Raw genomic sequence first — 12,827 nt, 5'->3', positions numbered from 1 at the left:
AATTACCCATGTGAGCCCTTAAGCCCAGGAAGAATGTAAAGAATACTGTAGGCCCTATATGCCATTTATTTACCTAGTCTAATTTTTTTGCAAATCGGGACTTCCCAATGATTTTTCGAGTGGTTAAATTCACAATTTTGAAGTACAGTACTGAATGGAGAAATATATTGTGTGCATGTCATGTTCATGTCTGGACCAGAGTAAATATTGTTGCATATTTTTAAATTCACGAATAGCACCGACTCGCAAAATTTGTGAAAATAAGAATCTTGTGAAATACTCAGTATATATATACAGTAGGTATTCCAAAAAGAAATGTTGTATAGAAGCATTTTGAAAGGTTTGCCCTACTCTTGAATTAATCAAAACAAAGATCTCATCATCTTTAAACAAACCAACTGTTCATCCCATAAACATCCTCCTTGGAAAAAAAAAGTAGAAAAAAAATATGACCTCATTCAGATATAGTGTCATCATGCTTTTTATGTCCCTGGAGTAGCATGCTTGTCCAAAGTTGAGGATACAAGTATTTGACATGCGATATGGTTTGCTTGAGTTTTAAGTTTTAAAACATATTTCAATGAGTTTATATGAAGAAGGATCAGATCCGATCACAGAGGGATTTCATCCTGTTCTTGAGTGCTGCAATAACATGAAAATAATAGATATATAAAAGCACTGTAGAAACTCCCTTCAAAGCATTTAAGAGGACATGTTCTTTTCTTAGATTTACTCTATTTAAAGGATTTTCATTGCCACTTGGCCATCATGATAGATCACTTTTCAACTTTCCCCATGTCTTTACTGTTGTTCTCATGTGCAAATGGATGACAGTGGTTGTAAATCTGTGTGGTAAAAGTGATGTTTTTCACCAGTGACAGTACAATGATACATATATATATACTGTTGGTAAACAATGAGCAGTGCACATCTAAAATACATGGTCTCAAATGATGAGTCTACATCTATAGATTTCCAAACTCAGTAAATTCTGTTGATGGTTATGATAGATAAGTTATCAGTCTCTGTTCTTAAAAGAGGATTGATTTGAATCTTGATGCTCAAATGTGAGGTTGTTACTTGCTGCAAAATGTTTGCTCACTTATATCAGGTATATTCAGAACATTACAATGTTAACTGCATTTCAATCGATCATTTATCAAATAACATTATTGAAGTTATACTTTGCTCCTCACTCAAGATGATTGTGATAGATGGAGTAAAATCAAATTAAATGGAAATTGAGCTTTATCAAAATCAGTTGTAGAAGGTATGGAATATTCACTCAAAGCAAATTTTCACACAACAGTGATATCAGTCACTGATATCTCCCTTTGAGCTGGTATTTGTTTCTGTTGGTCTAATATTAATAGAAACAACCACATTTCTGGTTGTCTTTTGTTACATACAGCTTAAAGGGTGTGTACAGTTCTGATCGAGGTGAGGATTTAGCTTTTAACGTTTTGCGAGATGTTCAGAAACCACTCTATGAGATGTCAAAGACCATGCAGTTCTAAGGGGTGTCAAAAGTTTATTTGATGAAAATCGGTTTTGAAATGGCTGAGATATCCAAAAACAAGGTGAAACAAAGAGATCCTAATAAAGTTGTGGCATGTCGCCTTTTATTAATAGAACTTTGTTGGATATCTCAGCCATTTGAAAACCAATTTTCATAAAATTAACGTTGAATCCTTTTTAAAATCACATGCTCTTTCATATTTCATAAGAGGCTTTTCATTATCTCACTTAGGAATGTTCAAAACATGAATCCCCACCTCAATCAGTACTGTACAGTCCCTTTAAACATGGAGTAGAACTTTTCTTTAGCTGTGATCCAGAATGTCTGTGTTGAGTTTGTTAGACCAAATCAGGTATCCTACAGTACGTAATCTCTTCAACACCTGCTAGTCAGAGCATGGTTTCATGTTTCAAATTAAAAATTCTGCTTATAAATGCTGAACTGACTAAGGTAAACTATCTCCTTATAAATTATTTTGGTTGGCTAAAGGATACTTATGTGGCTGTATCTCACAGCTGTTTTCTTTTCTAAATGGATAATCCAGTGAGGTCTCTAAAAATTCTACCATCTACTAAAGTCATGTCTGTCCTACATTTTAGACTCTTTCACCCTTGACCAAAATTTGTGTAGAAAGTGTTCAAATTCAAAATGATTTCATTAATAGGATCATCTTCCATAATGAATAGATGAGAATCATGCAAGTAAAATTGTATTTATAAGTGTGTGCCAAATTACATTTACATAATTCCCAGCTAGTTGAGAAACTGGGCATCAATCTGCTATACCGGCAAGAGTGTACTTGTAGTATGTTTTCATGTTGAGAATTGAGTGAACAAAACCCAAACTTGTATGAGCAGACCACCTAATTGCATTTTCTACCTCACATTTGTCACCTTCCTAGAAAAGAAAAGTGAAAATGGGCAGAGTTAGTCTATCGATACAGGTTTTCAGTTCGTGATGCTTGGATGGCAGGGTGTAATGTAGAAAATGGAGAAAAGCACGGAGCCTATAGTAAGACTCCAAGCTTCAGAAGAGGTTGGAAAGTGAAAGAATTTCAGCTGTGATGCCTTTTTCCTTCCTCTGGCTTTATACTCCTGTCACCACACACAATGCATGATTCATCATGCCCCAGGGGATCTTCCAAACTCCATTGTGGTTCCAAGAGTCTGTGAATGCCAAGGTAGTTTGATAACCAGTCTTGCAGTACAGGAAACTTTCTTGCTTATAAATGTAGAGGATAACTATGCACATTATATCTGATATGACTCTTTAAATGTCACCCAGTTTGATGTGAAGATAAGCATAACATGTGATCAGACTGCCGTGTATGTAATGTATCAGTTCAAGTTATCATCTGATTAGCAACTTTTTATGACATCACAGTATCCTTTTTTTTTTTTCTTTCATTATCTCGGGTGTCATGAGCTAAAAGTGATTTTTTTTTTTTTTTTTACATGATACTGTAAGCCTTAGCCAGACCACAGATTGGCAGGTGATCAAGAGGGATGTCAAAATTTCATTTCTTCATATTATAAGTCTACAATGACACATACATGAAGAGTATAATAGGACACATGTGCAAAGAGAACTAGAAATTGAAACATGTTTGCCACATGAGCAAGTCTACTTGTAACTTGTATGTACTAGTGTAAGGTTACCATATTACCAAATGTAACTTGCATTATGTCATCTGAGAACCAGAAGGGCACTATCACATTCTAAGATTTGAGTATTAATAAGAATGAAACAATCAATTTTCATGAAATAAAAAAGTTTGTTTAATCAAAGTGGGCAGATTTATAAGTATTTTTACAAATATCAGGTGAAATAGCACCTTTGTGGTTTTTGTCGAGCCCACCGGAGGTGCGGGGAGACTAAGGGATCACCTGCGGTGTCTGCCCGTCCATCGTCCGTCTGTCCGTCCGTCCGTCGTCTGTCCGTAACGCTACAAAAACTTCATAACTCTTTACTCTGGGCTTCAATTGCAATCAAACTTTGAGGGAAGAGAGGTCATACAAAGTTTCACATTTTACCAAATATGAAGGTCACCTCAAGGTCAAAGCTCACAGGCAGGGGTCAATGAACTTTAGGGCCCAATGTTAAGTTTTTATGGCACGTTTCTATTATGGGTCATAACTTTTGATCCATAACTCCATTTGTGACCAAACTTGGATGGTAGATGTCCCTTGGGGAGTGGATGGTCACCACAAGGTCAATGGTCACAAGCAGGGGTCAACAAACTTTTAGAGCCCAATGTTAAGTTTTTATGGCGCGTTTCTATTATGGGTCATAACTTTTGGTCCATAACTCCATTTGTGACTAAACTTGGATGGTAGATGTCCCTTGGGGAGTGGATGGTCACCACAAGGTCAATGGTCACAAGCATGGGTCAACAAACTCTTAGAGCCCAATGTTAAGTTTTTATGGCGCGTTTCTATTATGGGTCATAACTTTTGATCCATGCAAGGTCCGTTTGTGACCAAACTTGGATGGTAGATGTCCCTTGGGGAGTTGATGGTCACCACAAGGTCAAAGGTCACAGGCAGGGGTCAACGAACTTTAAGGGCCCAATGTTAAGTTTTTATGGCACGTTTCTTTTTTGCCATAAATTTTTACCCTTTTATATCTCTTTTTATCTGTTATATATCTCTTTTTTTTTATCTGTTATATCCCATTCGTGTACAATTTCTTGTATGCGAATGGGCGAGACACATTATGGTATTTGCCTTGTGATTTGTATAACTCAATACCCCTTAAAATTGCAATAACATCCTTCTGGTTTTCAGCCGACGATTATTTAGGGCCTACATGTAGACATTCTGATGAAGGCCTCCCCCCCCCCCCCCCCCCAGTCATCAGTATTGCTCACACCAAATTGTGCATTACTAGATGAAAATCATGGTACTTGATTGTCACAAGAGAGGGAAAGAATTCTATGAGATTTAAGATAGTACTTGTGGTATGGTGTAGTACTAAAAATGAACAGCATGTGAGAACGTATAACACAGTACTGATGACGGAAACCAATTTGAAATCAATTGAGGTGTTTGCAGTCAGCCAGTGCACATGACCTGTGACCCCTTGTCTGAGTCATAAGCAACATACATAAAGAGTCTTTGTTGCTGGCCTGACTTAAAAACGAAATGTATCCAAATGTTCATAAGATATACTTGTAATAAGTTGTATGTGATTCATCTGCCATGTAATGCTTTCCCTTTTTTATTTGCATGATCGTCCTTCAGTAGTTACATGTATATTGCCTGTTTTGAAGGCCGTGTAATGTGGCTCTTTGCTGTGTGTATGACACCTATGACAAGTTCTGTTTATTTTGTCACACCCCATGAGGCCATAGACATCTTCTTAAAATGAGGGATTCCAAGAAGCTCACATAATAGATGTTTTAGAGTCATTACCAGTTGGAATCATTTTCAGAATCAGTCAATAACTGCAGTCATAAAATAGAGAGGCCCATTATCTTATAATTTAAACTCATCGCATTATGTATTTACATGTGATGAATGTTTGTTGAAATAGTCAGCATTTCAGTATCACCATAAGTTGTATTAAGATTATCATCTTGATACATTATATTTCTCATTCAATTTCTGGTCTAGAAATGCCATTTTTGGTCTGTGCATGATTTTTCTCTTTGCTTGCCCATGTGATACAGATGAATACCAAAATGAGAAGGCCCACGTCACAAACACCCTCAATTCTTGCTCACACAGAACTTTTCCAGAATGCTAATAGTTTGCCACACAAACTGATAATAAACATAGGCCTACAAAAGTAATTGAAACAGCTATGATCATGTAGTGACTTTCACTTAATAGCATATTTCTATAAAAGACTACAGATTATGACACCAAGGATTTATGAAGTATTTTGTCCAAAAACGATACATTTGATAATTATTTTCTTTGAGATTTTCATATCAAAAGATATACATTTTATTTACTTTCACCTTGACATTTTCTTTCCAGATTTGATATTCTTGAGTTTCTCTTTCTCCTAACTCAACCTCTCAAAGGAATATATGTCAAAGAATAGTTTATGTGTGTTCAACTCATATTATGACATGACAGTTTAAAAGATTCCTAATTCAGTATACATTATGCTTAGCTTTGTAAGAGACTGACAATACAACTTTGTTAAAGTTTCCTGTATGTGCAGTCATGCAAGTTGTCATGTGAATGGCAACACCCGTATAGCGGAGTTACATTCACATGTGTGCAGATGTGATCATGCATGAATAAGCTCTGAAACTTACAGCATTGGCACACACTGGAAAACTCGTGACACGTCTTCAGCAGACTCCCTGCAATCTTTCCCCTTCAGAACCTTCACAGTAGTTTTGAAAGGTTCGTTTGAGAGTTTATATCTCCATACCTTATCAAAACTGTGGAGTGATTGATGGTTCAAGTTTTCATGCCAGTCCAAGTATTAAAGCAACCATGCACTTGGTGGTAATTTGCTTTACAGAGATCTACCAATTCAAGTTCAGTGCATTTGAATTTCACAGAAGTCTATTTCTGTTCTCTGCAGTTTGCAGTCTGAGTTTTAAGCATGGAAATTAAAAGTACTGAATGATAATGCAACTACACCATAGTGACAGTACTAGGTTCAGTTGCACACGCGGCACACACATGAAATTTATGTTTTTTTTTTAATACATACTCTTTGCAATATGATGCACGTACAGAAAATTCTGGTGTGTGGACACAACATAATATCTGATTATTGCAATTCACATTGCAATGCATGAGACAGTCCATCTTGGTTTTTGGAACCCTTAAATTTGCCTTATTGCACACTTTGGTATACCATGGCACATGAAAAAATGAAAAATAATGTGCAGCACGAGGTCTGGGGTGAGGGTGCATTGGGTCATGCACCGATCATTGTTCAGGCATGTGCTGTGAATTTTTACATTTAAAGTCATACACTTGCAGCCAAATGAGAGTTTGTTGTGCCCATATGCTAATGAAATAAATTTCTGCATCAAGATCCGAAAAAGTGTGGGAATGGTCTTCAGTGATAGTACAAAATTTATGATATGAAAAACAAAACATTTGAAGGTGTGGAGAGCACGGGGGAATGTGGTAATACAAGCAAGTTCTCAATTGTTTTGCCAGTCTTTGTCCTAAAGTAGGATGTGCTTTACAAATATGTAAAATTAATTAAATGGCAATATGATGTAATATGAAAATGAGTACCGGTAATGTTGAATTAGAACATTATTTACACCAGTGATATTGTGGGGATTTATTTATAAATGAGGGATCTCATACACCATATATCAATTAATAATTCATCTGGCTGTTGTATTAGCATTCTGTTGTCATAATACCCTCTCATTTTGATTTTCAGTTTGATTTTGATCTAAGATAATACCTGAGTCTGCTGGAGCAAAAAAAAAAAAAAGAAACAAACAAACAAACAAACAAACTGCTAACTGTGATACAATACAATCTGACTTATAATGAAAATGGGACTCTTGTGAACATTACAGTAGAGGGGAAAAATGTGTAGCAAAATGCTATAGAAACCTTTGACATCAGGTATGTATTAGAGTCCTTAGAAATAGAGATTCCATTCAAAATTTTGTGCTACAGTGATCTTGAATACAATATGCCATGCACACCATTGACTGAACATTTTAAGAAGTTCAGAGTGGCATAATTGGCATTCACTTATAACTCTCCTCAATTTGTACAAAAGAGGTCAAAATAGTCATGCTTTAGGTGATTAAGTGAGTGATTATAACTACTTTTCTAATAGGAGTCATTGCTAAATTGCTTCAACTTCCCACATTTGATGCAACATATGTGATTAAAAATCATGATTTCATTTTGAAAGAGGAAATTTAGTGTTGAAGATTGTATTCAAAGCAGAAACAATGTGCATGTTTGTTTAATGATCAAAGTGATAATCATATTAAAACACATTCATGAGTGTTTTCAAAGCAAGTGTTGTTTGTCCACTTTATTCATACAAAACACTAAATTCATGTAGCATTAAGATATTCAGGCAGTGTCAGAATTTTAATCATTTTTATTCTACCATGTTCATGTATCCATCTTATGACCATGTAACAAAAAGTGAACTTGATAACATCAAATATGTGCAAGCCATGTAAGGAGCACAAGTACACAGAGTATGTATACATTTCCACAATCAGATGAATATTGCTGCTAGATTTAAATCATCAACCAATCACTATTTTGGCTGGCCTCTGACATTCACATGGTTATAGCTTCCTGTTTGGAACCCATGACTATAGATAAATCTATATTAGTTTCTTTTTAGGAATCTTTTCATAAACTTCAGAACCTCTCAAAATGTTGCTAAAAATATGGATAGTTATTTTATCCTCCATGTCAGGACTGCAAAGGAAGTTACATCATCTTCCTCAATAGAAGTTAAAGTGTGAGCTTTCATCGTCAAAGTTGTTTTGTTGGGTGGAGCACTAAGCTTGAAATTATACATTGAAATAATTACCTATCATGCAAAATTGTGACTTTAGCGCATTACTCTCTATAATGCAACTAAGATATCAACTGTATTTTAATATTTTGTTATTAGGTGACTAGGTTGAGATAGCCTCCATTAAACAGTTAAATGATTTTAAATATGTGAAAGAAAGGCAATGATGTGGTGCAAAACAAGACTAGATTAATGATAATCTATAGCAATCTGCAACAGCTTTAGGGTCTGCATTTTATCCAATACACATGATATCCTGTATGTACCTCACTCAAGGTGTAATTTTGTCCAGTTCGAGAAACTGCCATTTGTTGCATAAAAACCAAAATTCATTTGTTGTGTGCACTCTGAAAATACAGTATTTTATCCTTATTTTAAAGGGGATGGCTATATAAACTGATCAGTGGGAATCAGTGGGAATGCTGGGGATGATTCTTCCAATCCTTGTGGGATTCATTTAAGAGTACATATCTGTTGTTGTGTGAAAATTATTTGCTTCAGAATGGTCTCATATTCAAGTAATGTGCAGTTCAATGTTTCCAGGTTAGTATGCCTGTACAGTGACGGGGCAATCGTTAACGGGCTGTTAACTAGCCATCCCCTTTAAAGAATTAACTACCTTTTTCTCAGAGGATATGTAATGGTGAGAAGTCACCATGTATCTTGCCCAGATTTATGAACAAAGTCATTATTAAAGTGTGAAATACAAAGAATGTTACACTCTTTATGAAATGATTGGTAAAAAGACTTTACTGGTATAGTCCAATGAATGGACTCCCCATGACAATAGGTGCCCCCTGAATACACAGAAGATTACATGCTGGCTTTGAACTACTGAAACCCCTTTAATGTTTATCTGCAGTGTGTGTTGATCTTTAGCTTTCTCTTTAATTTTCAGCATTTGCAAAATATATCCGGTAATTCTCTTTATGGGGCACATATGCAATTAAAGCAGTAAGAGGAAATGAGGTAAAATTCTCATGTCATAAATTTTTAGCTGCTGAACTGAAAATAAGATTCATCAAAGAATTTGATGCATGAGTATATGATGATGATTAACCCATGCAAATGAAAATCTGAGAAACTTGGTATTATTTAAAAAAAACCACATGCACAGGGTAATGCTGCCTCACAACTCTTCAAAGACAAATGATTTGAATATAGCATCTCTTGAATGAATGGATGAGAAGAGGATAGAATCTACACACATATCCCCATCCATCATGTCACACCTTTCCTCTCTAAATGCAAATATCCATCCACAAGAATTCTTACTGTGCCCAAGCTCTGACACATTCCTGTCACTTGATTGATATGGTGATGTCGCATGGTGTCACTTTATTGTGATTTATCATTGCCTGATTTGTCCTCTGTGCCTTGCTTTGTGCATCCAGGAGTTTTGGTGACAGGTGCATCAGGATACATTGCAGCCCACATTGTACAGCAGCTGCAGGAGGAAGGGTATGCAGTGAGGGGCACGGTCAGGAGCCTGGCCAATGAGGCTAGGAACAAGCACCTCAAGGGACTCTGTGCGGACGCTGCTCATGAATTGGAGCTCGTAGAGGCAGACCTGGAGAATGAGGAGTCATGGAAGAGGTATTGAATGGGCACTGTAGCGGCATAAGAAGTTTAATATTGACAACACTATCCCTCAATAGGTAGTCATTAACACCCCCAAAATAGTAGAGCAACCCCAAACCCCAAAACAATGCATGCTCTGTTCAGTACCCTAGTTTGCATAGTAGAACACCCAAACTAATTTGCATAGAGCACATGCCTTCACCCCCAAGGCAGTGCACAGTCTTTGTTAGCAGAGTGAGTTTGGAAGCTTTGAGGACAAGCAGTGTCTTCTAAGAGCAATGAGGAGAGTTATATTTAGTGACCAGGATACGTAACAGTTGGTAAGTCCAATTCATATTGATATCCTTCTTTGATTTGTGTATACACATATATTCCTCATTAATTGAGAGCATATAATTAAGTTGTTAATGAGTATCTGAATGAGAGTAAAATCTCTTTGTTTCATGCTCCATGTCGATGTGTAGACATATTCAACCCACACAGGGGAGAATGTATTGGAATCAACTTTCCATGAGTATGAGAAGAATACTTTGATTGGTATATTACATAATGTATAATATGTGATGGAAAGGTGTTGTATTTCTAAAGTGTTCCTAGACAGTTTGGAAGACTAACTTACAATGACATACAAAGTAGATTAACTTGTTTTGAGCATGGATATTCAAAGTGTAGTACATTGCACTTGTTCACTGTATATAGTGTATATATGCCTATGTGTGTTTTAGGACCCAGAGCATGGCTGGGGGATAGAGAGAGAGAGAGAGAGAGAGAGAGAGAGTGGTGGGTGCAGTGCAGCCCCAAGTAGAGATAGTTGCCATGGAGACCACTCCAGAACAGTGAGATGGTCTGTGTAGTTAGCTGTGCGGTGCACAGGATAGTTTGGTAGGGGGGTGTAATCCAGAACCCTGTACAGCTGTACTATATAGTTCAATAAGGAAGTTAAGTATTGAAACAAACAAACAAACTGCCCAGTGAAGCTTAGGGGCTTTTGCCCATTGTAGTTGTACCAGCACTGGCAGTGGTAATCAAACAGTGTATTTAATTTGTTTTATTCAGCCTGAATGGATAGGCTTCTACACAATTGCCACAAATTTAAAGTTATATGAAAGTTTGACAGCAGTTTGGAATTCATATACTGACAGATATATGTCATATTCAGATCGACTACTGTACACTGAATATATCTAAAATGCATGTTGCATGTAATTAACAGGTTTGTGATAATATTACTCAAACAGTAATAATAATGAACAATTTGTCGTAGAGCGCAAGCTACATTTAAGTCTTTGAGCGCTAAGTAATATGTTAAATTGGTGTATATCAATTTGGTTGAAGTTGATACAAGTGTAATTAATATGAATGTTTCTTCATGTGTTTCTGTCACAGTGAACCACTACACTACACTAGTTGTACACTGCACTACACTGCACTACAATTCACTACATGTCGCTTGACATCGCTATACTCATGTCACACAGATGACATTATGCTGTGGTGAGCTGCATGAGCTGGATAACTGAATAAAGTCACTTTAATAGCCAGTGGAAAGCAAAGGACTGCGTCTATGACAAGTGTTATGATTCAGATTCTGACTGTGCGTGTATATGAACAGTGCGTTTGCAACGTTAAAAATCTACAAATGTAGTAAGGTCCTGCAGACGAGGCTACATTTTTAAGTTCACAACTCTTCAGCTCAACTTTATAACTCCAACTCAAGTCGCTCTCTTGAAACTAAATGGATGGTTTCACGATGGAGAGCACTGAACATGAATCTGAAATCTCTCAACCAGCTCAAGATGAGGTTAAAACATTGCGACAGTCCTGTCAAGGTTACATGGGTAGCCTTACTAAAATGTACAAGGAACTCGAGGTTCTTATGGCAACGTTTGATAACAAGGATGCAGTTTTGAAGAAGTACAATCAGCTTGAAAGTGTGTTCCAGCTGTATGAAGGCAGATTCAGAGAATATCATAGCAAGCTAGTTGGTGTTGATGCAGAAGCTGCATTAGAGAAATTCGAACAGAGCAAACAGAACATAGAGGAGTTTCGTGGCAGACTGAAGGACTGGAAGGAGGCTGGTGAGAGGCGTGGCGCTGAATCGGTTCGACATGACGACAACGCTTCTGTGAGGTCTGCGACCACGACTAGCAGCCGGTCATCTCGAAGGAGCAGCGCGAGTTCATCGTCTACAAGGCTGAGGGAGGCGAAAGTGAAAAGGGAACTGGCCAAACTCAAGAAAGTGCAGTTTGAAAGATCACAAAGGGTGAAACTGGAACAGTTTAAGTTAGGTCAGGAGTTAGCTAGGATGGAGATCGAAGATGAGTTAACTAATGCAGAGGTAGAAGAAAAGTTGTGGGAAGAAGAGGTAGTAAATGAAGAACTTCATTCAGGTGAACCTCTTCAAGAAGTTGATGTGCAAAATCACAATGTTCAGGTAGAGAGTACAAATCTTGAATCTTCTCCAGCAGTAAAGAAAGAGCTTCATCCACATGCCCCAGTTTTCACAAGTAGAGAAGTCAAATCTGAAAATGATGCTGCTGCTCTTGAGAATAATAGGTCTCACATGTTTCAGGCCTTTAATTTGGCAACAAATATGCCAAAACCAGAACTGGTGACATTTGGTGGTAATCCAATAGAGTACTGGAGTTTCATGAACAATTTTGATGTAGTCGTAGCAGATAAGGCATGTGATGATCGTATGAGATTAACATACCTGATACAATATTGTACTGGTAAAGCTAGACAAAGCATTGAGAATTGTGTTCTGTTGGGTGCAAAGGAAGGTTATCGTAAGGCCAGAGAGATTTTGGCTGAGCAGTTCGGCCAACCATACATTGTTTCTCATTCCCATATACAGCAGGTTTTGAATCGATCACAGGTGAAGCCGAATGATGGAGCGAGACTGTGGGACTTGGCAAGGGACATGCGCAGGTGTCAAATGGTTCTCTCCCAGATGGGATATTCAGCCGATATGAATAGTTCTGACAATCTTCTCAAAATCCAAGACCTCCTACCAATGCACCTACAATCTGAGTGGGCCAAGCAGGCACACAGGATGATGAGCAAAGGGGTCTGCCCAACCTTCGAGAGCATGACTGAGTTCGTCGAGCAGTCTGCAAAGCTTGCAAGCAACATGTTCGGACAGAACATAAGGAAGTCATCAAAACCAGCTGTAGGAAGTGGGCCAAAGAAGGGACCTCAACGCATGACTTTCACCACTCAGGCAAGTATGAGGAGTGAA

At 37.4% G+C, this 12,827-nt stretch overlaps 1 protein-coding gene across 1 annotated transcript in view; it reads left to right on the top strand.

The window, feature by feature from the left end:
- Positions 1 to 12,827, top strand: part of LOC140244968 (uncharacterized) — a 76,651-nt gene that overhangs the window by 22,940 nt on the left and 40,884 nt on the right. Inside the window, exon 2 of the mRNA XM_072324575.1 lies at positions 9,400 to 9,601. Within this exon, the coding sequence (XP_072180676.1) occupies positions 9,400 to 9,601 (202 nt within the window). The remainder of the gene's footprint in view (positions 1 to 9,399; positions 9,602 to 12,827) is intronic.

Source organism: Diadema setosum, chromosome 21, assembly GCF_964275005.1.
Source record: "Diadema setosum chromosome 21, eeDiaSeto1, whole genome shotgun sequence".
Classification (NCBI taxonomy): Eukaryota; Metazoa; Echinodermata; class Echinoidea; order Diadematoida; family Diadematidae; genus Diadema; species Diadema setosum.
This window is presented reverse-complemented; position numbering and strand designations above follow the sequence as displayed.